We start from the raw sequence: 26402 nt of genomic DNA, 5'->3' as shown, positions 1-26402 counted from the left end.
CTGTCCTCACTCCCATCAGTCTTGGCAGGCCTGATTTCTTGCGACTTGGATCAACACCGGTTGTTTTTTTTTTTTTTTTTTTTTTCTCTCACGTCGCCTGCTTCTTGTTGTTTGCTCGTCGGCATCGCCAAGTATCTTGAATCATTGGAAACTCATTGTACAGCATGGGTAAAAAGAAAAACAACATGGCGAACCGCGGAGTTGCCAGTGCCTTGGCCACCGCCAACCTACCACTCATCAATCTCACCAATCTCACCAAGGACACGGAACCTGCCGCAACACCAGTGGCTCGGAGTGACTCTGAAGGAAAATCCTCCTCGGGCAGTCTTAAGCGGCCCGGTCCTCATGATGATGATGCTGACGGCGATGATGGTTGGCAGACCATTGAGCGCGGCCGGCCAGTTAAAAAACACAAGAAGATTCCCACTCCCAACTCAGCTCGATATCCTGCCCTGCATTTCTCAGAGAAGTCAAGACTGCAGTCCAAGGTCAACCTTTCAGCTTTCCGCGATCTAATCCTGTATCTTTTCGCCGATGGTCCCGCGCCACAATGGATCTCCGTCTCACAGCGCCCAGAGTTCAGAAAGGTTGTTGCCATCATGGTGCCTGGTCTGGAGGAGGCCATGTTCGAGCCCGGTGTCGACTATTCCAAGTATGAGACGCCCACGCTGGATCAAGCGATCAAGCAGATTGGCGATGGTTCTTCTCCAGATCACTACTACCCTCGGCCTCTCAGCAAAGAGGCCTTGCCAACCTCGTTGCAACCGTTTGCAGACATGTTCCCGCACCTCTGGCCTGTCAAGGCACCCGGGGACGACAAGTATGGCAGATTGCACTCGCCTTTGACCACGATGCTCACTGCCCCTCTGAATAAGAACAAAGATAAGAGCAAAGACAAGGCCGGGCCAGACTCTCACAGAGATATCAGAACTAGAATCACCGAGTTCCTCGCCACTCCAGAAGAACTGATGGACAACGGATTTCCAGTGCATCCAGCCTTGCTGCCAGAAGGCGAGCGCAGGGACTCTTTTAAGAATCCAGAAGGATGGGCACACACCAGGGTCAGCAAGCTTGAAGATGGAGATGTTCCCGAGAGCGAAATCCAGCAAGGGAGCATCACAGCTGGGCGAGAGGTCCTTGCCATCGACTGCGAGATGTGTTTGACCGGGCCTGGCGAGCTTGCTCTCACGAGAGTGAGCTTGGTTTCTTGGGATGGCGAAACAGTTCTTGACGAGCTGGTCAAGCCTGAGAAGCCCATCACCGATTATGTCACCCAATACTCAGGAATCACCAAGGAGATGCTCGATCCTGTCACAACAACCCTGAGCGATATCCAGGCTAAACTGCTTGATCTTTTACATCCCCGCACAATCCTCTTGGGTCACTCACTTGACTCGGATCTCAAAGCTCTCCAACTCGCCCATCCCTTCATCGTGGACACGTCGATGCTCTTCCCCCACGCTCGCGGCCCACCGCTCAAAAACTCACTCAAGTACCTTGCCCAACGCCACCTGAGCCGTGAAGTCCAGAAAGGCGGTGGCACCATCAATGGGCATGACAGTGTGGAAGACGCCAAAACCTGTTTAGACCTCGTCAAGAAGAAGTGTGAGAAAGGAAAGGCCTGGGCTACCGGTGACTCGCAAGGCGAGAATTTGTTCAGACGCCTCGCCCGCTCCGGAACAGCCTACCGCGCCACAGCCGGGCCCGAGGCAACTGGCGGTCTCCCTGTGGGGAAAACGAGTGCAGCTGTTGAATGGGGCGATGTGTCCAGAAGTGCTTGCAACGCTGCGACGGTTGCCATATCCTGCAAGACGGACGCCGAGGTTGAAGCGGGCGTGATTCGCGCAGTCAAGGGCGACCCGGATGGATTGGAGGTTCCAGGAGGCGGTGTTGACTTTGTCTGGGCGAGGTTGAGAGAGTTGGAGTTTGTTCAGGGGTGGGCCAACAGACACAAGCCGAACACTCCTCCTGTTGCTACGGTTGCAGAGGAGACGCCCGAGGTTCAAGACGTGAATGGCGATGCTGAGAAAGAGGCAGTTTCTCCTCTGGAGGAGTGCCTATCTACGCTTGCGCAGCGACTCCAGAGGATCCACGCTGCGTTGCCCCCTTGCACACTGTTGATGGTGTTGAGCGGGACGGGCGACCCGAGGGAGATGAGCAGACTGCAGGCTATGCATTCCCAGTTCAAGAAGGAGTATAACACTCCTGGGACGAAGTGGGATCAGCTCAGTGTGAAGTGGACGACGGACGAGGAGGACGCGTTGAGGAAGGCAGTCAAGGTGGCGAGGGCCGGTGTTGGATTCCTAAGCGTCAAATAATGGACAGCTGATTGGCATATGGTGCTGGGGGGAGTTGGACCGAGATACCCAAGCAGTGTTCCGGTTAATTGGGTGGGAATATTTTCTTGTAACAGCGATTGTATAGCAGCAGCAGCAACCAGACAACCTGGTCCTTGAAGAAACAAGAGCAGGCGCAATGCCAAAAGCTTCAAAACATGGTGGACCTCGTGTATGCAGTGATAACAATGACAACTGTGACTCGCTTTGTGTATATGGCTATTTGTCTCTATGCACTACCCAGCAACGCTACCAGCCCCTCCCCCAACCAGCTATTGTATGCCACAGAATGATCGCCACGAAAATGCTGATTGCAATGCCTCTCCTTTCGCCTCCTTCCCAACACTTACCCAAAACCTGTTACCGCCCCTTTTCAACCAAACAAAGGAAATATCAACAACCCCTACTCTCACACAACCAACAACCTCTCCCAAACCACCCCCTTCCTACCACTCAAGTGCCACAGCCCCCCTTTCTCACACGCACCTTTGTTACGGTCACCGTCCCCGTCAAAAATCAAACTCTCCTCTGAAAATATCAGGGTCAACTCCAACAACAACCTTCTCGGCCAGATCCCTCCTCCCCATCTGGGTGAAAACCCTCCTCAGCGTATCATACAGCGTCGTGCTCCTATTCTGAGTGGTCATCGCGTCAATCCTCGCGTCCGTGTCCGGACCACCTCCGCCACCGAGCAGCTCCCTAGCCTTTTCCCTCCCGCTCTTCTCGACAGACTTGTGCATATCCAACGAAGCGAGCAAATGCCCCGCCGCCTCGGCATGGCACCCGATGTTGATGCAAGAAACGCCCAGGTTATATCTCGCCCTGACAAAGTTGGGGTTGATCGACAGCGCCTTTTCGTACGCGGCAATCGCCTCCTCTGAGCGGCCCGAGTTGGCGAGCGTGGCACCGAGGCGGTTCCAGAGGAGGTGGATCTGCTCGCGCTGGTTGGAGGTGCCCATTTCCGAGGAGTGGAGCGCGGCTTGGAAGCAGTCGACCGCCTTGTCGTACTCCTCGGCGCCGTAGAAGAGCACTCCGAGGCCGACCTGGACGTCGGGGTCCATGTGGTCTCCGTCGGGGGCCAAGCGGGCAGCTTCGAGGAACAGGCTGGTGACGCGGTCGTGGAGCTGGGCGCGGTCGGTAAAGCCGAGCTCGGCAGCGGACGACAGATCTTGCGGGGCAATGACCTGGGGGTACTTGACGCTGAGCCACCTTTCGAGGGTGCGGTAGGCAGTGCTGTCGTAGCCTTCGTTTGTGTAAGAGACGGCCAGACCCATCAAAGCGGCGAGGTTGTTGGGGTCGAGCTTCATGGCTTGTTCAAGAGCGCGGATAGCAGCCTCCTCCTTTTCGTTTTGGGCTTGCACGTGGCCAAGATAGACCCAGGCCTCAACGTGTTCGGGGTCCTTTTGGACGGCAGCCTCAAAAGCAAGAGCGGCCAGGGAAAGGTTTCCGCCTTCGTTCATGATCCGAATGCCCTCTTCAAATGGGTTTGTCGTGTTCTCGAAGATGTTCTCATCCTCGAAGAGATAATCCTGAACGATGGGATCGGCTCCGAGCCTGTTGTTCAGTCCCCAGTCGTGGAGATTATCTCCGCCAAAGTTGGCGCTGTCGAACTTGGCAAAGTCGTCCTCGATATCGTCCAGTTCCTTGAGCTGCGCCTGCTCTGCTTGGATGCCGCGCCATATCGACTCCAGGTCACCGTAGCCGGTTTCGGAGTGCAGGAGCTTCTCGTCCATTTTGTTCAACTCGGGCTCCATGGCCAAAGCCTCGTCCTTTTCTGTCTCCCGCAGTTGGCGATCGTGGAGCTCCATCTGCTGGAACTGCTCTTCCCACTTACTCTCGTCCAGCTCCACAACCTTGCCCTTCCCCTTACCCTCGACTGCCGGCTGTTGGTGTTGCTGGAGAGGCTGGTGTGCCATGTGCATCTGACCACCAAACATGGGCTGGTACATGGGGCGTTGCATCATATTGTAGCTCATACCACCGCCCATCATCATGGGCCGCTGCATGCTCGCGCTGGCGCCGGGCATCGACGGGGCATGAGATACGGCAGCCGCAGGGTTCATGTGCTGAAACTTGGCGAATTCGTCGGCGCTGAAGTGGGTGCCGGGAGGTGCGTTGAACGCGGCCTCCATCGCGGCCTGGGTATCAGGGGCCCATGTTGGCGAGAGCGGAGAGCCGGACTGAGCGCGAAGGTGATCGAGATGGGCGTGGGCCAAAGGACCCTGCTGCTGCTCGAGGGGCATGTCGGGAAGGGTGGCATTCTGGTGGAGGAAGCCATTCACCATCTATTCGGCCAGTCAGTCAGTATCGTTCCTGTGCCCTCTTGGTCCTCACATCCTTCCTACCTCGTCTTGGGGAGTATTGCGGCCAACATTTCGGAAGCCACCCATAGCACTATTTGGGCCTCTTCCCACAAGCCTGTCATGCTGCAGGCTCTTGTCGTCTCCGACATGTTTGGTGAACTGGCTGAGCGGATTGCCCGCCGTTGAACATTCGGCGCCTCCAAGAAATGACATGGCTGTGACTGTGAAGAGTGAGGAAATCGCAAAGGCGGTCGAGTTTGGCGAGGGCAATAAGGGGTTCAATCAGGTGGGAGGAAAAGGAGAGCCGAAGCGTGTGGCGGGGTGACGGGAGGTATGTAAGCAAGAATCGGGCCCAACTCGACCTAAAATGCAGAGCGAGACGGTGAGCAAGTTGCTGGTTTTCTTTTGGCCTCTCTTGTTGAGCTGGAATGGCCTCGCGCCTGGCGAATTAATATTCGATACAGATGCTGTGCTGAGTTGTACGTTGTTTGTTGTCCGGACCGAGTTGATGTCCCGCCACTGGCAACAAATAAGAGCCATGTGCCGAGGCAGCTGCTGGAGGGTCCGGCCCCCCTGGGGATTGCTAAGCTGCTGGTTGCCCCGGGACCGGGCCCCCACTTTGTTCAGATTCGTTTTTCAGCTGGTCTTGTGCATTGGGGCTGCTGCACATTCAAGAAGACGACAAAGAGGAAAAAGGGAGGTAGGAGTCTTGGAGAGAGCGTATTATTGCTACACAACATAATCTTACAGTCTATCTTTCGCCAGTTTGTAACAGAAAGCATCTCGGTATAAACACAAATCATGGTATTTTACACAGTTCTGGCTACCTCCCATCGTTCACGACAAGAATGAAACCTCCGCCCACCATCCGGGGCCGACATGAAAAAAGGGGTATTTGCGTCATTATCAACGAGGGCTGGTCGGCCCATCTTAAAAGCCGTCGTTGCTGCGACGGTCGTTGCGGTCGCCACGGTCTCTACGGTCTCCGCGGTCGCCACGGTCACCACGGCCACCAAAGGTTTTGTTGTTGGTGCGCTCACCCTTTCCGTAACCGGTAGCGAAGTCGATTTTCAGTTGTCTGCCACCAAGGTTGGTGGCGGCCAGCTTCTCCTTGGCAGCCTCAGCGGAAGCAACGTCGGTGAAATCGACATGGGCAAAGCCACGGGGCCAGCCGGTGGTGCGGTCGACAGCGATACGGATGTCGGTGACGTTCGAGAGGCCAGCGAAGAGGTTGTTGAGCTCGGCGTCGGTGGTCTCGTAGGGGATGTTACCGACGAAAAGTTGATTGGTGGGGGCATTAGGCGTCCTGTTCTGTTCGCGGGCACGGGGTGTCTGCTCCTCGTCTCTGCGGGGAATGCAGGTTACCCGGCGTCCATGCCAGAAAGAGCCGTTGACAGCGGCGCACGCAGCGCTGACGGCGGAGGCGTCCTTGAAGGTGACAAAGCCATATCCTCTGCTCATACCCCGGGGGTCGCGGGCAACGTAGGTGTCCTCAATCTCGCCATATGTCTCGAAGGCCTCCTTCAGATGCTGCTCGTTGACCTCAAACACAATGTTGCGCACAAAGATGGCTCTCGACTCTGTTACACACTATCAGCATGGTGTTCATATGATATTGCGTGTGCAGGGTGCAGACTTACTGTCGAGCTGCCTCCTGGGCTGGCGTTCTTCTTGGGTTTGCTCTGTGATGCTCTCCTCGGCCTCATGTGCCTCCTCGGTGACGTCCTGCGACAATGGGTCTTGCGAAGTGGGCTCCTGGGAATACCACCGCACAGCTTGCACAGGGACAGCTCTGGAAACCGCAGCGGCTCTGACGATGGGGAAAGCGAAGGGAGCAGAGGTGGTCTTGACCGAAACGGCTCTGGAGGCCGAGAGGGCAGATCGCACAGCGGCGCGGCGAAGAGATTGCCTAGTGCAAGACAGCAGGTTAATATATGGAGGACAGAGATGGTGAGCTCATTCGTTGGGTTTACTTACATCATGAGAATGGGGAGGGTGGCTTAGAGGATTGGTCTTGTGTGAAGGGTACAGGTAAGCCGAATGTGTGATGGGCGGATGATGAAGTTTTTGAACGAACTGCGCCAAAATTTCTTTCCCACCAGCAAGCTTTGCAAGGATGCGGATGTTTGTGTCCCCACAAGTTTACCAGCCAGCTCAATACGGTTAGGCTGAGTGGAACATTAAGAGCCGACATTCTGCTTCAACCCTAACCCCGGCTGTCCTGCCAAGCCAAGATAAGCTTATCCGATAACTTATCGTGGATAATCATCATAATCCCCACCGCAGTTGTTGACAGGTTCAAGACGAACAACAGTTCAATAAACTCGCCACAAACCACGGACAATCCTCCCAAGCAAAATCCCAGCCGTCGAAGCCTCCATTTGAAGAATTTTCCAAACGTGCGCTTACGGTCCTTCCGCTCACCCGTGGCAATTCTTCCTGCTCCCAACCCCCACCATTCAAAAGACAGGGTGGGGTCCAAGCACACCAAAAGAATGCACAGCTTCCAAGAGGCATCATCCCACTCCATACTCAAAGCCTAATTCCTTCTCCACCCACCACAACATCAACATACAACAACAGGGCGTGTGGCTCAGTTGGTAGAGCGTTCGCTTAGCATCGGGACTTGATCTTAGTATCAGTCATCTTGTATGCGAAAGGTCCTGGGTTCGATTCCCAGCCCGTCCACATATCTCTTTTGCCTCATTTCAGTTCTGACATCTTTGTGTGGTCCTCCTCCTCATTTTCTTTTTGGCCATGGTTTGAGATGGGTCTCTGTGCTGCTGGGGACTTGATTGTCACATTCTATACTTTCCCAGTGTCAGCAACATGCTCATGGAATCAATCTCACGCAGGTTGTTGTTTACGTTCACTGTACGAAGAATCACGAGAGCTGATGTTTGGCCTACCATTGCGGTGTTTCAGTATGCTATTCTAGTGGCACCATCACCATAGGTGGTATACATACACTTGACAAGGACGTGGATGTTGATGCGGTGTGCTAAAAATTAAAAAAAGCTAGCTGAAAGCAAAAGATAGGACTTGAAAGAAATCTGCGCTGACTGTTGAGTAGATGTTGAGATGTATAGGTTATGGCATTTCACCTGCTCAACCGCCTTTTTGAAACTTCCCGAGCCGAGAGTGACAATCAAAAGATATGACACCTAAGTTGTGTAGAGGCTTAGCAAGGGACACCCGAACTATGGATGTATTAGACACCTGTACCTGGGAGAGTTTTCAAAATCAAGGTACTTCGATCAAAGAGAATTCTAGTCACCACTTGAAAGATCATCTTTCCTGGCACCATGACGCCTGGAAAGTGCGGTGGTAGCCATTGAATACCTCTTCATGCAAGTCTAACTGTTTGCCAGCCGCTCCTGAATATAGACGATTACCCCCCTTTATTTCTCGCTTCCTTTTAGCAATTCATAGGATGGCTCAACCTCTCCCTATTTTGATAACCTATTTCAAGATTTTCCGATATCACCCCCCCAAACAGACAGCCTGCCCGTCCAAAAAAAATCAGACCACTTCCTCCTCTATAAGAGAAGCTCCTCACCGTATCACTACGTACCACGCAGAAGTCTCCCATGACAGTGGCAACCACCCGTGTACCTTATTTCTCAGCACTCTCCCAAGGTACAAGTAACCTGCCGTGTGCTCTTCTGAAAGCTATCCCACATCGGATGGATGGACGGCTGTCGTTTGCTCATGTTACCTCACCTCCTGTCACAATCAAAGGAGCTACGAGAGCCATGTGTGCAGGCTTTTCCCGCTAGTTCAGGGGAAGGGGGGAAATGACATGCGAACAATCGGCCTTCTTGTGGTTGGTGTGAATGATTGTGGTACTGAGGAGGAGTGTTATGGTCAGTATGACAGATATGAGTGGGATGGGTTCAGGGCAAAGGTAAACTTCCGTGAGTGGGTGCTTTGCGATGGTCCTATCATTCTCGAGTAAATAGTCGAGGGACCTGTGGCAACCCCTCTGGAAGATGATGGTCTTGCTACCTGTGTATAGTGACATACGACGTTTCTCGCTCGCCCGCCTCCGTTGGTTCCGTCATGGCCTTGTTCTGTTATAATGGAGAGTTTTCAACCAGTTTTGGGTGAATCCGGCACTGCTAACCTATGTGTGCCATGTGACACCCAGTCTTGTGCCCCTGATAGCCCACTCCTCGTCCTTCTTGCGGAGTGAAAACGCCATCCCTCGAGGACATCCGTTGTGCTCTGTGGCACATCCTCGCGCCCGCGTCCCCAGTCCCATACTGATCCCCCCTTTTCCCCCGTGCTGTTGATTCGCCAGATACGTGCAGGTTTCCCCTCATGACAGTAGATGTTTGTGTGAGCAATGTGAGTTTGTGATTGGCGAAGCTAGCCACAAATGGCGGATGCAACTGTCCTGTGGCATATCAGTTCAGCTATAAACTGTGATGAATGTGGTACCTGACAGCACATAGCAGAACATCGGATGGTGGTAAACCTGACCCTCTGCCATGATATCCGAACCTGACGGAACCGAGAGAGGGGGTTTTCAGGAACAGAGAAACACGTGGGCTCGAGGCACCCGACACAAAAGATCAGCCTTTCGTAGAATACCGTGAGACTCAAACTATTTCCAGAGAAGCTTGCGTAGCCTCTCGCCAGGAGCGAGTGCTTTGGTTTCTTTTGTTTCTATCCGAGCACTTTTCTTCTGTCCCTGAACCGATTCCTCCTCCTGCCCAATAAAGGGGCATAGGAGAAACCATGAAAAAGGGGCAACCTCTGCGTCTCAGGACGGAACAAATCAGGGGCGCCGGACAGGAAGACCTTTCGGCCTTGGCTGCGTGAACATGGGATGGTGACGCACCCCCTCGCCAATACGAGCCAGAGAACACAGTCAGGACTGGGATGAACTGTCCATGTTCCAGTCCGACAATATTCGGTGGAGAGAGCCACAAGAGTACAAATCAGCTTTACAGCATGGCTGTCTCCGGATCAGTGTTCTTGTGCAGGGTGATACAGCAGCTGCGGTCGTACTTGTGGTAATTGCCTTCATTGGGTCCCTCAGCTGCCAGTTCTTTTCTTGTGCCCTGCAGCCCCAGCAGTACGACGCCATCTGGTGAGCATGAGATACTGAGAACGATCAGCAAGGTTGCAAGCAAATGTTCGTTCTGTCACGGAAAAAGAAACCAAAAAAAAAAAAAAAAAAAAGCAAAGAAAAAGAGGGGTTGCCCTTTAACCCTCATCCGCGAGCGACGGATGTTGGCTTCACAAACCCTGGCGACCAGCGACTGTGGCCCAGCGGCTCCAACATGAGGGTTTTCTGTCGGCCGGAACCACTTTTCCATCATTTGGCTCCCGGTTTTGTCACCGCAGCAGCAGAAATCACAGTGTCACGGCCACAACCCATCAGATGAGCAGGGTCTCACGCCGGTTCCGGATGGAAATGCAGGTACAGGCCGCCTATTGAGAAGTTGACAATGCCCAACACAGTGCGTGTATCCGTGTTGTGATGGTGAGGATTCTGCTCGGCTATGCAGGAGAGCACATATGCTTGGTGAAGTTCGAGGCCTCAGCCGCATCGAGGGGAGGCCATCGAGAGTTGAGCCTAGGCAATCTGGCTTACGGAAAGAGGTTGCTGCACGGTCAGTTGGAGGCGTCCAGTGATCGACGAGTAATACATCCCTGGAAAACTATGGCGACATCCCTTGCGGGAGGATCTCCCGGCCGAGCGAAACCGCAAGACCTGACCTGGCTGGACTGGACTACGGAGACACTCCGCGCCATTGTTGTGCAGGCTTGGGATTTGTGAGATGAGATCGCTGACCAGACCGCCCGGATGTCGACAGGTGTCGACTAGGACTCCTGTATTGTTGGCCCTGAGAAGGCCCAGAGAGCCACGGTAGGAGGGAGGCCCACAACCCCGGCCATGGTTCACCCCAGACAGATCAACCATGCAAGATACCGTTTCTCTAGTCTGATTAGTGGGTTGCGGGTACTGAATAGCCGTGGGGTGGAGAGTGAGGGGCTGCAGCCAACGTCGCCGACCCCTCGGGGACCTGTGAGGTACAAGGCTTTTGTGGCTGTCTACAGTCGGGATATTCTCTGACACTGTCTGGCTGAGTAGGCCTCTCTGTCGAAGAGACGTCGTAAGCGCAGCCGTCAAGGCATTCGCAAACCGCTTGCTTGAGACAACTGTACTGAGGTCAGCTTGGGTTGATGTGAGGAACTTTGAGGGCAAGTGTACAACAAGAAGAAAGCGGAAGGATCTGGCCCAATCCACATCAAGACTGGAACTACTCCGCGAACTGGTTTGCCTCGCATATCGATAGTCAAGGCGCCTGGGGCCGCATAAGACTGGGCTTTGCTGTACGTAAGTAGTTGGGTCGATATCTGATGGGTTTCGTACCGGATCTCCTGACGATGTAGAGTCTGCAACTTTGGTCACACTTTGTGCGCCTTTTAGGATGTCTTGCCTGTGCCATCTCCCAGCTTGGAAGCACTTGTCCAGAGAATGAAGCTGCAAGGTACTCAACAAGGCAACCCCGCACCTGGCACGACACCTGTTCGCGCAAGATCGCATGCCAGATGCCAGATGTTCGATGCCAGACGAGCCGAGCGGTAATTGTGATTGAGAAACAAACATTTTGGGGGCGTGATCGTCCAGGTCCTGAGCCGCTTTCGGATCCTGGCGCCGATATGAACCAGGAGGTGTGGGGCAAGGGAGATCCAACACAAGCTGTGTTTGTCGGGACCATTCGAAACAGAGATCTGTCTGCCAGTGCCGTCTTCACAAACATGTACAGGAGGAAATAACGGTGTTTTGCGAGTGGTTTCAACGCCATAAAGCTTATTGGGCTGGCTACCCGGTCCCTTCTGCTCTCGGGCCGTTGAGGATCCAACCTGGAACTCCCAGAGAGCCTGTTGGTCCACGGGACGGCGGCTAAGGCGTCTCAAGACCGAGGCTTGACAGTACATAACGCAGTAATAAACTGGGTGATGGAGATTGGAGAGGCTATGTGCGTTGCCAAGGACCATTCCCTGGTGTGTTGTAGTCAGGACGGATGTTCGCCCGAGTTGACGAGACAAAGTGGACGGTACCAGGGTACAAGACTCGGTAATAATAAACGTGCCAACAAAGGCCACGAGGGCCGCAATCAAAAGCACATGGAACGAACCAAACACTGAGCCAGCTCGGAACTTGGAATGTGACTTGCCCTTACACTAGTGCTCCTGCTATGTGGTTGTACAGACCTTTGGACACCAGCTGGCGTCGATGGTTTCGACACCTGGCAGCAACCAGACGGCAGGCCCAGCAGCAGGCCCGAAACAGTGTCACTCTGGAGGCCACTGAAGCTCTCCCTCTCCTTCGTCACCGACCGAGCAGCAGTTCAGCAGCAGCAACCGTGGCCCGGCTGGGCATCTCTCGGTTCCTCTTCAAACCTTCAGCGCAACGTCTTGTCCGAAAGCATCAGCGTTTCGATCCGCCAGATGGGAATCAAAGCACGGTCCACATCCACAAAACAAGATGTCGATCCGCCACGGCGACATTGCTACCGTACCGACTTCCCCGAACAGGCTGGAGCCATTCAGGGCTACCAAGGGTCTAAATATTCCCGCCGAACGAGCCACTGGGCGGGAAACCTAAACGACACGTGCCGAGCGCGCAAGCAATTGTGCGCGGACAGGGGTTTGTGACGTTGCAATGCATCTGGCTGGATCTCCAGCAGGTTGCGGGACGATTCCGTATGGAGTAAGGACTTCATTCCTCTCAAGCATCAAGTACCTCCCGCAGCCCGCCCCTCACTCAGGTATCTACGCTAGGGTGAAGTGACAGCTTTTGGTTCTTGGCTGAAGTTTCCTGCCCGTGAACTGTCGTAGTGTAGGAGCCGGGCCTGTGTCTGGCGCGCTACGGAGATTATCTACGGTACCAACCACTGGGTCTTGTCGCCGAAGAGACAGCCAGAGAATGCTGACATGACTACCAAAGCCCTGCCGTCGTTGTGTTTCACTCGGCCTTGCTAGAAGTGTGGTTCGAGTGGCATATAGTGTTCAGCCGGAAGTCTGCCGAATCTTGCTCACACAACTCATACACGCCAATGGTGGAAGAACTGGACCAAACGCACGTTCTCTGTCAGCTCCCATGGCACGGTTTGGGATTGGGCCTCTTATCTTCCCTTGCATCGAGAGGCAGACGCCGCTCTGCAACCATCGTTTGGCTTCTGCAGGTGGCCCAGTCCATCCACTGACAGAGAGGGCCAAATAGAAGTATGCCCACCTGGGATTAAGTGACTAGTCAAATATACCTGATACTCTAGATGGGACAAATGTGCTCTACAGTATGCAGTCTCTGCTGTCACCCCAACACGGTGTGGCCCCAGGACACGGTGATATCTCTAGGTGAGAGAGGACAGACTGTTCCACACCTGGACAAGATATGGGCAAACTCTTGTGATGGTCATCCGCAATGCCGCTCTTGTGTGCTCGGAGAAGGACTCGGCCGGTGCCCCGTTACTCGGTGGTATGCTCCCATATCGACATACCCTCTGTCACAGGCAAATCTGAGCACGAAGGCACTTGTGCAGTTTGAAGAAAACCGACGCAGTCAAATTGCGACGTGCACGCTCCACCAGAGAGACGACAACAATGCACATACAGGTCTCGCTCACCTCGCGGGCACATGAGCATGAGGCCACACCCCATGCTCTCTCTTTGTTCAACTGTCCTTTGCAAATCCGCCATGTGCTTGCAAGCTCAGAGTGTGCGCAAGGCACCCACTAACCCACCACCACCCCGCCCTCTCAGTCATCCATCCCACTGCTTGCTGTCCACGGTGCTCCAGGCAGGTACTTTCCAAAACCGTCCCGACTATGGCACGCCACGCCGTGTTAGTGGCCCCAAAGGGCCCCCCCAAGGAGATCCTCTGGGCGGCGACGATCGGGATCTGGTACCACAGGCCTGCCCTACTAACAGCTGTCCCTCGTGGCAGGTGGCCTGAAACGTGAAATTTCAATTGTAAAATAGAGAGCGCAGCCCCAGCTCAGCATCCTCGCGACGGCTTTGGCTCCTGCCACTTCCGGCAGCCCTGTTAAGAGACTACCAGTGCAGTACTTTCCTGGCATCTGCCTCTGATCCGTTCTGTGTCACCTGGCTGTGCCGAGAGAGCGCACGCACACAACCCACAACCCTCGAACTTGTACCCCCGGCATGCATGCATCGACCGCGCTTGTGCCCTGTCGCTCCCATTTCCCATTGTAACTGCGTACCCGGAACCTGAGCATGCGGGATACATGTGGCTGCCCACAGAGGAACGGGCCCTTTTCTTGCGCTGGGAGGGATTCCCCTACCATCCACGCCCTCCACTCCGGTACCATCGCCGCCCATCAAATTCCATCCGCCCAATCCCAGCTGCCCGTTGTTCCCCCCGGCTAGCGGCCCCTTTGTTGCTGGCTGCTGGCTGGTGCGCTTGGTTCCCCCCTCCACGCCCCCCCCTTCCCCGGCAGCTTTGTTCCCCAGCCCAATGCTGGCAGGCTTCTTTGAAAAACGTGCTTGTCCCGTCCTTGACACTCGACAATCCTGCCGCTTCTCCTTCGGCTTTCCGTTCCAGCAACCTGTCGTCGATATTACCACCACCTGCGAACACTGCCTGCCGTCAATCTTGACCTTCTGTCTGTCTTCACGGCCGCCCAACACCAGACAGACAACAAGACCAAAAACCCCGGAGACGCCGGTCCAGCGTCAATCGCTTCTGTTTAATTCGCGACATATCTCATCCTGTTCCTCGTCTTTATCCCCGCCCTGCCTCCAGTGGCCCATTGACCTGCCTCCCGACCTGAGCCAAGCACCACTGCCGTCGCCGACCGTGGCTGCTCCCTTTTCAGTGCCTTGAGACGTTGCAAGCTGTTGAGAATCGTCACTCGACGCCGCCGTGGGTTGAGCCACGTGCGGACTGGGATTTCCACACTGCAGCTACTGGCAAACTAGCAACGGCCCAACCAAACGTCATGGAGCAACAACGGCCACCTTCGCAAAAGTTCGGGCCCGCCGCCCTGACAAATGTGCTGAATTCACCTGAAGACCACAGAGACTCTGCCTACTACTCAAGCGGAGATGTGTCTAGCAAGCGTATGTTGCTCCAGCTGAAAGGAACTACTCGGTCACGGAGGGGGAGAGAAGAAGAGGACTAATAGCTCTGGCAGACAACTCCACAGGCTCAGGCCTGGGCGTCCTTAGCCCACCCAACTCCGGTTTCCAAACCTCGCCCGTCGATAAAACACCATCGCCCACAACAGCGACCCACCTCCTCCCGCTGCCACTCGTGTCTCCGACGAACAGTAATATGAGCGTTGCCTCGATCGTGTCGCCGACAACCCCTCTCAGCGCCGACCCTCGCCGCTTTGACCGTCCGCAATCGCTGGAGTCGGCCCCCAACAGCGCCACATTTGGCCATGGCGAGCTGCCGGAGCCTGGTATGTCACGGAGGGAGAGCGTGGATAGCAGGTTCAACCAGGGATTCGGCCAATTGGGATTGAGCGGGTCCCCCTATGCAAGCCACAACCAGTCGACGTCGTCAATCCAGAATACACTACAGCAACAGAGACATCCTCGTGCCAACCTCGATTCTCTTGCTACAAACCGCATCTCCAACGGGTATCAACCAAACGCAGAACGCAAACCCGAAGTTCATCCCCGAGGAGGGAGAATTGCGCCAACCATCACAGGGCCAACCACCAGTCTCATTGCTCGAGCAGCAGAGCCTACTAAGGGTCAGGCCTGGGCTTTTCCCGAAGATGACAATGCTATTCAACGCATGTCGGGACCACCTCAGTCCCTGGCAAACTCGAGGAGAAGCAGCGTTGCCGAATCGTTGGCCAGCAGCCAATACACAGTTGATTCAAGGCTGCCTCCCGGACAACGTCGACTCGAAGACCACCACAGCATGACGGAATACCAGAGGCTTTCGGTCGCCTCGGAGTACTCGACAACCCACCATCACTCTCTGCAGCACAAGCAGTTGTCTGATTTGCAGAACGAAGAAGGCGGTCTTCATGCGGGCAACCAGCCGTATAGCAGGACCCCCGAGCTTCGTATCACCCATAAGCTGGCTGAGCGGAAACGTCGTACGGAGATGAAGGAGCTTTTTGAGCAGCTTAGGGATCTTATGCCTCAAGAGCGGGGCACCAAGGCTTCCAAGTGGGAGATTCTCACCAAAGGTTGGTTTGTTTTCGGAACCATGTGTCTTTTTGTAATAGAGAGCTAATGTCCGCAAAGCCATTCAAGAACACACACGTCAGACCAACACGATTAGAGATCTTCAGTCACATGTTCAGCAGCTTGCCGAGGAGGTAACCAAGCGCGATGCACAGATGGAGGATATGAGACGTCAGATTCAGGAGCTTCAGTACCGCCAGAGTCACTCAATGCAAGGCCCTCCTCCGCCTGGGTCGGAGCACTACGCGAATGACCAATATGCCAGAGCCCGGCAACAAGCCGAGCTGCCGCCACTTCGGTCTTTCGATGGGCCAACCAATGGCGCAGGCCCTGAGGCTATGACGGGCGTGCAGTACGAAGGTCCACGACCAAATGGCACTACCGTTTACACACGCGCACCAGGGGCGCCTTTCCCCAGATAAAAGTCGACCGGGTTACATTTGGGGTCGGTGTTTCATAGTATCCTCTTCGAGGCGGTTTCCTTTCTATTCATGTATGTGTGTGTATACGAGTCGCCGGAAGATTCAGGGGTGCTTTTCTCAAGTTGAGGTGCGTCTGGGATGGAAGGTGGCCTTTTTTCCCCTTATACCTGTAGCTTTTTTTTTTCTTTTTTTTTTTGGGTCAATCCGGTGACAAATACCCCTGGGAATGGGAGGATGGCGAAGGAAAGGGGGTTCAAAAAAAGGAAATCATTCGGTTGGTCTGTTTGTTCTTTCTACCTTTCTTCAGCTCTATCTAGAGCTATCCTTTTTTTTTTTTGTTCTTCATCATCACCGCCTCAGGCGGGAGAAGGGGTTTGGTGTCATTTTTTTTCCGGGTTTAAGTCGGTGGATGGGATACCCTGCTGGCAGCAAGATACTCGTTTTTTTCTCGGTGTTTGCAGAAAAAGCGGAGGGATGGATGGGATGATGGTGCAGGAATATTTCGAGGCCCAGCCAATGGACGGTTCGCTTTGAGGCGCATGAGCCAGCTTGGTTGTGTACAAGGTCTGGAATATTGCCAGGAGGTATGATGGGATGATCAGGGACGTGGAAGGGTGGAAGATGTTGGGCTTTTTATGTCCCATATGCAGTCGTGCGCATAACAACTTAACTTGATTTTGCTGCTGATGGTGCCTGGCTATATATTTACCCCATCGATGGTTTTCCTAGTTGCATTCTTTGGACGGCGGGCTTGGTGATGGCGTTATGTAACGTGGTGAATATTTGGAGAGGACGGGGCCCTTTAAGGAGGACGGCTTGTTTGGTGTCTATGGTGCCAATGGTGTGGCGGTATAACAGGCACATCTGTACTATAACAAAAAAAGGCGTAAACCTTTTGACTTTGATATCATGACCTTGGTGCTGGCTTGTTGCTGAAGAGGATTGGCTTAATAAACAAGTGAAATAAGCTCATCTGGTTCAAGTTGCTCTGGGTAGGCTGTGATATAATCCAACAGTGATGTCTACCTAAGTTGTGTTCACTCATTGTGAAAAATTTGACACGAGGCTCTGCGGTGTTGCAACTGTTGCCTTGATCATTGCAATCGTTGTTATCACGAAGCATTGTGGGTGTAAAACAACGGGGGCTCGCAAAGTTTGGCTGCTGGTCTTTGGGGTGTTGATAATAACTCCATGATAGAAACCAAATACCACAGGGTATTTTCACTTGCCCAATTTTAGTCACGTACCTTAGATCCGAGTTATTGAGCCACAGCAGGGGAAATCATGTGTCCTGAGATGATGCTTTATTGTGCTACATATTTGTAGAGACATTTACAAAATCAATTAGGGCGGTGGGAGCGTCAGGATAGGCAATGTTGTTGCTCTCTCTTGGTGATTTTGGTTTTGAATTCAAACCAGAGATCCACAAATAGCGATAGTGATGCCCACTGCTCCCAGCGTTGTGGTCTAGCACATGAATAGTTCATTCAGAAATCTCTCTTCACTGCTACTGGAAGGTTGTTCGGAGCAACAATTGACTTTTGATTACAAAAGCGAACAAGAGCCAAACTACGCCGAGCGCGGTTTAGAATTCACCCACGACAAAAAATAGATTTTCTCGACTACTTAACTCAGCTCTCTTTACTCTTTACCTGTTTTAACAAATCAACCCACTTCTATTCACTCAAACTCATCCACCTTTCCTCCCCAGTTACCTGACTTTCCACAAGGAACGTTCTCTGCCTTGTTCAATCCACCTTGAGAGTTCATAACAAAGTTCTCATGTCGAATCTCGACAAGCTTACCTACACACCGAAACACTCAAATGGACTCCAGCAATTCATCACCCGCGACAGAGCCCCGTGCGACCACCACGCCCCCAGATGCCTCAACTGCCAACGTTGAAGCCCTGGACGCCTGCTTGCGACTAAAGGAGGCGTACATGAAGGCGGCTGCAAGCGCGCCGCACATGGCCAAGCTTCACGAGATGGTAGCCAAGTCAGCTCCGTATGGCGACGAAGACTCCTGGAGCTCATCAGAATGCGGTCGCACTTGGAGCCCCTTTGGAGCCGTCCGAAAGCGACATGTTCAACCCCCTACAACAGAGGAAACCAGCCAGGGATCTGCGGATGAGGAACAGACGATTCTCCCTCCGGACAACCTCCACAATGGAACTGCTCCCAGGGTTGCTCGTCGGTGTGGGATCGAGCATCATCTCTGTCCTGCCGAGGCTTTCTCACAAGATTCTCTCGGGACTGAGAAGAGAGAAGAGCCCGAGACCCTGGCAACAGACAACAAGCCCACAGAAGAGGACAGATCTTCTCAGGTATCTTTTGAGAACAACTACACTTTCACAAATCAACCATCACACCATATTCCACCGGACCATCAAGTCGTCAGCCATCAGCAGAGGCAGACTCCGCAATCCCTTGCTCCAAACAAACACCGCCAGCCCGAGTCAGAGTCCCTTCTTCAAGCCGACCTTCAACAGCTTCAGATACAAGACTCTGAACCCGAGGTCGTTGACGATTCAACCCCCTCTGCTGACACAATTGACTCTTCCAACCAAACAACCGTCACCGGCATTGCCACTGGCACGGGAATCACCCTCTCCTTTGCTTTCCGCCCAAACGACCAGACAGCCGTCTGTGATGGAAAACTTGGCGTCGTCCAGGATTTCGAGAACGAGGAGCGGCAGGACGAGATCAATAATGGGATAGCTGAAACACTGTCAAAGTGCACTTGGCACAAGCTTTCCGCTCCCCCCACTCGGGCCGACCCGGCCACTAGTGGTGGAGCGCCAGTGATCAGGTTGACGACACCGGAGGGAAGTGAGCATGAGCTGGTGGATTTGGCATACTATCCAGGGCTGGACTGGGCTGATTTGAATGATGAGGAGGGTTCCTAGACTGCGTTTGGATTTGGGGGAATATAGGAATAACACAGGGGATCTGTGGGTTGCATTGGTTTCGGTTGCATTAAATGATACCCACATACAGATACCCATGGCGTTGGTTGGCTTTTGTTTACAAGAGGGTTGATACTTTTGATTTGGAGGTGACGCGAACGAGATAGGGGCTGATTAACACAATGAGAGGCGTGATATGATACATGAGGCTCAAAAAGATCTTTGCAAAATAAAAAGGGTATGTATCTATGGTCCATAACCACCGTCCTCCCACTCTCGAGATTCATGATACCAGACTCAATGCTTCGGGTTGATCCACACCATGATCTCATAATATCCCTTAGAGATCGACGCCCATATCGCGCTGACGATCTTTCCAAGCTGATTCGGGATGTATGCGGCCACCCAGCAGAGGGCTTCAAACAGGAAAACCAGCACCTGCCCTGTGAGCCCAAACAAGGCGACAATACTTATACCCACACACTTGCCCAAGCCAACAACTGCCTTACAAATTGCCTCTGGCAATCCGACAAAAACAGCCCGAAAGACAGCCTTGATCCCATTCCATACATCCTTCAAGGAAATACTCCTAAAATAACCCAGCACAGCTGCCACAGCCGTATGAAGAACCGACACCACCCTCAAAAACACGTTCCCCACTGCCACCCCCATCCTCTTCATCGTCGTCCATATCCAAATACACAGATTCTTCATCACCTCCGGAATCTTTTTGACAATCTTCCAGATAAACTTCCCCAAACTCTTCACCACTCCCGGAATTTCCTTCATCACCTCCCAAACCCCCCTCGGCAACTTCTTCACACCCTCCCAAACCCCCTTGCCCGCCCTCTTCACTCTCCCGGGAAACTCCTTCACCTGCCTCTTCGCCCACCCCCCGAACCTCCCCTTGTTCTCCCAGCAATACTTCACCGTCTTCACCGCCGGTCTGATGATCGTATGCTTCGGCACACTCCAAGCCAGAAACCTCGGCAGATCCCACACAAAAAACCACACAAACCTCACAATCTTCCTCCCTGCTTTTCTGACTCTCTCCACAGCAACACTGTGATGCGTCTTCCACCTCCTCCACGCGCCCCCCCTTCTCGTCGGCAGGTACTCGACCACCTCCCTATGCCCCCCCTCCGCCGCCAGCCGCAGGGCTAGCTGCCCGTCCGGAGCAATCACCCCGTCGTCCGCCCCAAAATCCTCCACCAACAGCTTCACCAACGCCAGGTTCCCATTCTTCGCGGCCACCATGAGCGGTGTCCGCTCGGGCATCAAGCCCCCGTGCTTTCCCTTGCCGCGGAGGCTGCCGGAGGGTAGTGTGCCGTACCCGTTGACCTGCGCACCGAGGGAGATCAAGTGACAGACCATCTGCCCGTTTCCGGCCTCGATGGCCGCCACGAGGGGGGTTGCGCCCAGCGCGTTGGGACAGTCGGGGGAGATGAAACCGGACTTGACAAACTGGGTGACGAGCTCGGTGTTTTTGCCGTGGGCGATGGCGTGGAAGAAGGTGGAGATGATTTGCTGCTGGAGGGTGTGGTATCGGCGTCTGAGGTCCTCGTCTTCCAAGGCGGCCAAGGGGGAGCTGGTGCGGGAGGGGTGGATGGTGCGCCGGTCGCGGGAGGAGTAGTGGGGGTAGGGGGGGGAGGGGTAGGTTGTCAGGGGGAGGGAGAGGAGGGTGGAGAGGGAGGGGAGGTGGGTGAGGAAGGAGGGGATGAAGGCAGAGTCGAGTGGGGTGTAAGTTGGGAGGGGGGCGTCGGGGGAGAAGCCTGGGTCTACGAGGAAGCGGTCGAGAAGGGCGTGGAGGTTTTGGTGCTCAAGATCCATGGCGTAGAGGTTCTGGTTTTCGATTCTGAGACGGGCAGTCCCGGGATCTAGAATGGGGAAGTCGATCTCCCCTGTGGGAGCTTGAGTGTTGGTATTTCCATTGGTGATGTAGGGATTGTCAGTGTAGGCTGGTGGTTCGGTTGATGGCGCTGGTGATGGCACTGCTGATGGCTCGGTTGGTGGTTCTTTGCCTGCTTCTGTTGGTTTGATTGTTTGCGATTCATGTGGCAAACCAGTTGCTGGCCGAGTTGTTGACTGGGATTCAACTGCTGCCGCACTCAGCAGCTCGGCTGGCTTGGGTTTGTCGCTCATCATGGGCATTGAACAGCTGCAATGCCTCTCAGAAAGGCAACTGACGAAACCCGAAGATCAGGTCTGCAATGTCGTCGACTTGAAATCCCAGCCGCAACCCATGGTTCTTATGACACGCGCCATAGCTACATCACAGGACGCCTTGCCCAATCGGACAAAGGTGTGTTTGGAGGCCGCAGCAGTCTTGGCTGTGACACCCTCATGATGGCGTCGGCTATCCCCGTGCACAGGGCTGATGAGTGCCTAACTACATCCAGTTAGCACATGAGCAAACAAGAGGACAAAGATGAGAACAGGATAACCAGACAACAAATTCAACCCATGCATCCAAGGGCCGTGATAAGGCAGAGCCCATTCCGCCCATAGGGCTGGGTCGACTTGGCCACCACCAATATCGCAGTGATTTCCCCAGGAGATAGATTACCGAGGTGGGCGGGAAGTGGGTTTGTTGGGACTTTGGAACGCAGCTCACATGTGAATATTTTAGTTCTCGTTGAGGTATTTGCAGAGAGCAAGGTATGCGGTCATTATGCAAGAAGAACAAGCAGCATTGCCCGTTGATGAATCTCATATCACTCCTCCCATCCAGAGCTGATACTATGTCTGTCATCTGCCCACGCCGCCTGGCCAGAGCTGCTTCTGCTTTTTCCAAAGCCAGCATCTATGACTGCCGCGGTGCTCCAAAGCCTTCATTTTTCGCAAGCTCAGCCAGCACACCGCAAGGTTCAAACTTATCGCACCTGGGGCCGCAACATGGCTCACCACCAAGAAAGGCAAACATAACAAGTCATCCAACAGATTTGATTGATTCAATTGACAAACACCATCCCACCATGTCACTCACCCGGTGGTTAAGCTATCAAATGCAGTCTGTTCACACACTTCAAACCCCTCCCATCCCAGCCACCAACAACAACAACAACAACAATTAAGCCGACTCGGTCCAGCGGCTTGCGGGCTCATAGATGCCAGGCTCCTTCTCGGCAGCGGCAATGAGAGCGTCATGGCCGTTCTCATCCCTCTTCATGTTGGGTGTACCGACACAAGCATCCTGAGCCAAAGCATCAGGTCCCATGCAGACAACAGGGCTGGTAATGCCGATCAGGGGGGTGGGCTGGCGATTGCAGGTCGCGCCAGTGACCTTGCGGATCTTGTTGCCCAGGAGATTCTTGACATTGGTGTACTGGTTTTGGACAGCCTGGCGGTTGGGGGTGGGCGCGGGAATGCCGGCCAGACCACCGGGCACGACGTTGTCGTATGTGGCCAGAATAACATGTTCGGCAAAGTTCTCGGCTTGGTCTGTGGTTTCAATCAGTACACTCGTTCGCAGAACTTTCCAAAGACAGTAACGGGCATGGCTTACTGGTGTTGGCATAGCCGGTGGGAAGATGCGAGTCGGAGTTGTAGGCGTTGAGCCAGGCAGAGGTGGCGGAATAGTCGCCGTTTCCACCATGCTGGCGGTCGAAGATGTGGCCTGATTCGTGGATCCAGAGACTGGTGTCGAGGTAGTTGTGACCAAACATGAGATCACCCGATCCAGATCTTTGACCTTTGTCAGTCCTGTACGTTGAAGAGACAGAGAGGAGCTTACTTGGCGTGAGCAGCAACACCGGGTGTCATGAAATCGGGGAAGACTATTCAGATGTCAGAGTTATTCCTATTCGGCTGCCAAAACCACCAAAAACTCACCAACAATATGACGGATGAAGTCTCTGGTTCCCACAGGAAGGGACCCAAACGCGTTGATCATACCGCCCACCGACATTGTCGACCCGTTGTGGCGGCACATGTACCAAGGCTGGCTACAGTCCGCAAAGGTAACCTCATAGACCTCCATGTCGTAGGCGGAAAAGCCCTCGTGGATGGATTCGGATTTGCAGAATGCAGGAAGCTTCCCCCAGGGCCATTTGTTGATGCTTGTCGCGGCCGGTGCAATGAGATGGGGCAAGAATGCCTGGGACATGGCACCGAGGTCGTACTCAGGGTTGAGGATCGGCTTGGTGAGCTGCTGGCCCAAAGCACCCTGGCTGGCCAGGAGCGCGGCGGTAGCTGAAGTCAGCAACTGAGACTTGGATGGGGCCATCGTGATGGAGACTTGTTTCTGGAGGCGAAGAGTGTAAGATATGACGGGAAGGGCTGAGTGAAGGCTGGATGGTGAGCGGTTGAGACGATGGGTATGGCGGGATGGCGCTCCTATTTATCTTCCGATCGATCATGGTGGAGGTGTGCTGTATGCCATTCCTGTCTAAGTGGTTATGTGTGTGCATGGTTGGACTTTCACCAAGGCATCACGAATACGGAGACCCGAGTGACATGTAGCTAACCACTCACGATGGCTTCCTACCCCGGTGATCAGCACCTGTAAGGTTCGGCAACAAAAACTGACTTGAACACACAGACTGAGGATGACAAGTCGGATCCTTTGATGTTACCCAACTATACCTGACAGGGCTCTGTATAAGTGTACGCAGACGTGCTACATGCTCCATGTTCTTACTGTATCACCAAGGGGTCGGAGATTTAGTTCGCCATTCACGTACGTATGCCTCCACGCCGTCGAGTATACTCTGACATGTTCTTGAACACATGGATGGCAGCAAGAACAGTTGATACCAGAGGTGAAAGATCTTGATTGCTATGGGCCCCCACTCCAATGTTCCTCAGTGACATCCAATACACCTAGCTATCTAGGCATCTACCTAGGTATGTACGGAAGTTTGGTAGCGGCTATGACAATTGGCTGCCAGGAAGTCAGCCTTACATACAGCGCATTAAGCCCATACCGTCGTAATTAGAAAGCTTGGTGCACACCAGAGCACTTCCCGGGGCGTCAGAAGGATGCCAAGAGGCAATGGTGCTGACAAGTGCTGGCGCTTTGGCCCCAACCGGGAAGTTTGACCCCTGGACTCTACCTGGTTTCTAGGAGTTTTCAAATCACCGTTCCCGGAAGGGTTCAGTCAACCTTGACAAAATGCTTCATGTCAGACGGCTAGACGGCATTTGTTCCGTATCACCTCACATCCTCGAACCGGTCATTCTGAAGGACTACCTCATGCTTTCGTGGTCATGTGGTTCAAGGTACGCAAAAAGCAGTGGACTGAATGATGCTGGGGTCGGAGTTTCAACCCTCAAAATAGAGCTAGCAACGGCTAGTGGAAAGGATGAGTGCCTCCCACGGCAGAATTAGTTCGACTATTGCAGTGATATCTGTAGCTTGTACGTAATCATGCACGCTGTGGATAAACACAGTGAGACTGGTGAGTAAGTCAGCACAAGCTGACATGCCGAACCACGCTTCAGAAAACAACCGGAACTCTTTCAAAGATACTGAGCCAACAAGCCCAAAAGGATGGTCAGTAGGCCTTGAATGGATAGCCAAGAGGCCTGGTTTCTATTTCAAAAGGTGTGAGTTGACAGTCACCACGTGTTTTACTAGCTGGCAATAGCAGTTATTTGTCCAGGGCGTGCCGTGGGACGGAACATGGAAAAGGATCCTCTACCTAGTCAGAGGCAAATGCGAGGTACGCCGGGAGAAACACCATAACAAGGTTAGCAGCGGAGGGCATGACTAGATTGAGGACTTGGTGTGAACGTATACCGCCGTGGAGTCAAAGTCCGGCGCTGAGTTTCGTCTTTCCATTTTTTGCGTATACCTCGAAGACTTGACCGATTCGGTCTAACAAGACAATAGCATTTGGACAGCTTGAATGCCTGGTTGTGGATATTACATGGCTGATCTTATCACATCAAGGGCAAACATAATCGGCATTGCACACCGAAAGTCCTGAAGGATGATTCCTAGGCACCTGGGTATTTTTGACGGGTCGGCGAATAAAGCTATTGCAGGCTATCAACGGATTGCAATGTTGTCTAGCCGCATAAAAGCTCCGTGTTTTGACCACAACACTGGGCCGTTGTTCCCCTTGATCTTCCCATGACAATCTTTATGAGATGCCGTAGTTCGTGACGTCGATACGCGACCTTCATTCCTCCCTGGGCAGTTTGTCTGGTGTGTCCATCGAGACCCATGTCCGGAATACTGTGTATCAAGATGTCTTGTTGAAAAATAAGTATTTGAATGGCTGAATCGGATACTCAGAACAGCTCTCCAGATCCTCCTCTTCCTGAACCTGTTGATCACTGCTCTGTCTCCTCCTGCACTTCCTCCCTCTCAGCCTCTCGTTCATAGGCTTCGTAAGCCCTGGGAATCTCGATGTGCTCACGTACTACCCAGTCGTTATCTTCATCCAGCTCCCAAACACTATTATCCCACGTTCTGCAATCTCCGAGATCCTTCCATGTCACCAGTTCGCAGACCATCTTGTGCCCATCGGGAGGCACCTCGGCACTGAACCAGCAGTTAGAGCCACAAGAAGCACATGTGTCGATGGTGTGCGGAAACGGCTTCTTTCCATCCGGTGGACTGATGAAAAGGGTTGCAATCTTTCTCTTCATCCCAGAAACACGGGCAGCTCATTTCAGCGGGACTTTCGATTTGAAAAAACATTCCAGATGGTCTCTTTGGAGGTGCATTGCAGAACAGCAAGAGCACCTTCCTGTGTCGCCGCTAAATTCGCCCTCAAGTTGTCGCAAGAGGTCGATGCTAGCGCGTTCCAAGCCGTGAGCCGCTGTCACAACGACCGGGGAGACGTATGTGCTTTGCTTCGTTAAGAGGCGTGATTCTTCTGACCCGGTTTCTGGGCCAGCGACTCTCCCGACGCGAAAGGCGCATTTGGTGTCGAACTTCCACTCGAAAGATCTATTGGGACACGATGATATTCGGTTGAACTGGCAATCAAGGTCGTTGGCTACGACCACAGGAGGTCGGAATGCCGAGATTGTGGGAGCGCATCACTGCGCTCGCCAAGTTGAAGGGGATAGCGACGACACATCGGAGCTTGATGATGCTGGGAGCTAACCGAGGCTGGTCTGGGAGCTCTGCGCTTCCTCTTGTCCACGCTGGCTTGAAAGTGTCTTTTCCGCAGGCTCGCAATGCATGGGCCGTGGGTGAGATTGACGAATGGACTTTGACGCATGTGGGCCATAGAATGTCGTCTGGGTAGATGCCCTGTTTCTCAACAAGGGCTAACAGGTTGTAGAG

General features: G+C 53.6%; 7 protein-coding genes and 1 non-coding gene across 8 annotated transcripts; 2 read left to right on the top strand and 6 right to left on the bottom strand.

Annotated features, from left to right (window-relative positions):
* Window positions 1-164: 164 nt before the first annotated feature.
* Window positions 165-2318, top strand: QC763_118450 (uncharacterized protein; the record flags this gene model as incomplete). The annotated part of the gene is made up of 1 exon (XM_062908432.1): window positions 165-2318. One exon carries the CDS (start codon window positions 165-167, stop codon window positions 2316-2318), a length of 2154 nt encoding a protein of 717 aa, XP_062771537.1.
* A 187-nt stretch (window positions 2319-2505) lies between these two features.
* PEX5 (Peroxisomal membrane signal receptor PTS1) lies at window positions 2506-5240 on the bottom strand. The gene is made up of 2 exons (XM_062908431.1): window positions 4682-5240; window positions 2506-4621 (listed from the first exon to the last, which is right to left on the bottom strand). The coding sequence occupies exons 1-2, from the start codon at window positions 4850-4852 to the stop codon at window positions 2846-2848; spliced, it is 1947 nt and encodes a 648-aa protein (XP_062771536.1). The 5' UTR covers window positions 4853-5240; the 3' UTR covers window positions 2506-2845.
* Window positions 5241-5328: 88 nt separating this feature from the next.
* Window positions 5329-6770, bottom strand: QC763_118430 (uncharacterized protein). Its single transcript, XM_062908430.1, has 3 exons — window positions 6617-6770; window positions 6280-6548; window positions 5329-6219 (listed from the first exon to the last, which is right to left on the bottom strand). The coding sequence occupies exons 1-3, from the start codon at window positions 6619-6621 to the stop codon at window positions 5570-5572; spliced, it is 924 nt and encodes a 307-aa protein (XP_062771535.1). The 5' UTR covers window positions 6622-6770; the 3' UTR covers window positions 5329-5569.
* A 451-nt stretch (window positions 6771-7221) lies between these two features.
* On the bottom strand, window positions 7222-7327 carry QC763_0022050. Its single transcript has one exon. It is a non-coding gene; the product is annotated as a tRNA-Ala (tRNA).
* A 2188-nt stretch (window positions 7328-9515) lies between these two features.
* QC763_118425 (uncharacterized protein) lies at window positions 9516-9734 on the bottom strand (the record flags this gene model as incomplete). Its single annotated transcript, XM_062908429.1, has 1 exon — window positions 9516-9734. One exon carries the CDS (start codon window positions 9732-9734, stop codon window positions 9516-9518), a length of 219 nt encoding a protein of 72 aa, XP_062771534.1.
* Window positions 9735-13990: 4256 nt separating this feature from the next.
* On the top strand, window positions 13991-17277 carry QC763_118420 (uncharacterized protein). The gene is made up of 3 exons (XM_062908428.1): window positions 13991-14743; window positions 14818-15831; window positions 15890-17277. The coding sequence occupies exons 1-3, from the start codon at window positions 14623-14625 to the stop codon at window positions 16249-16251; spliced, it is 1497 nt and encodes a 498-aa protein (XP_062771533.1). The 5' UTR covers window positions 13991-14622; the 3' UTR covers window positions 16252-17277.
* Window positions 17278-19456: 2179 nt separating this feature from the next.
* On the bottom strand, window positions 19457-21310 carry QC763_118410 (uncharacterized protein; the record flags this gene model as incomplete). The annotated part of the gene is made up of 1 exon (XM_062908426.1): window positions 19457-21310. One exon carries the CDS (start codon window positions 21308-21310, stop codon window positions 19457-19459), a length of 1854 nt encoding a protein of 617 aa, XP_062771532.1.
* A 919-nt stretch (window positions 21311-22229) lies between these two features.
* QC763_118418 (uncharacterized protein) lies at window positions 22230-23384 on the bottom strand (the record flags this gene model as incomplete). The annotated part of the gene is made up of 4 exons (XM_062908427.1): window positions 22230-22600; window positions 22665-22843; window positions 22893-22935; window positions 22991-23384. The coding sequence occupies 4 exons, from the start codon at window positions 23382-23384 to the stop codon at window positions 22230-22232; spliced, it is 987 nt and encodes a 328-aa protein (XP_062771531.1).
* Window positions 23385-26402: the final 3018 nt, after the last annotated feature.

This window comes from Podospora pseudopauciseta, chromosome 1 (genome assembly GCF_035222475.1).
Source record: "Podospora pseudopauciseta strain CBS 411.78 chromosome 1, whole genome shotgun sequence".
Classification (NCBI taxonomy): domain Eukaryota; kingdom Fungi; phylum Ascomycota; class Sordariomycetes; order Sordariales; family Podosporaceae; genus Podospora; species Podospora pseudopauciseta.
Note: the sequence above shows the minus strand (reverse complement) of the source record. Positions and strands in the feature narration are given on the sequence as shown.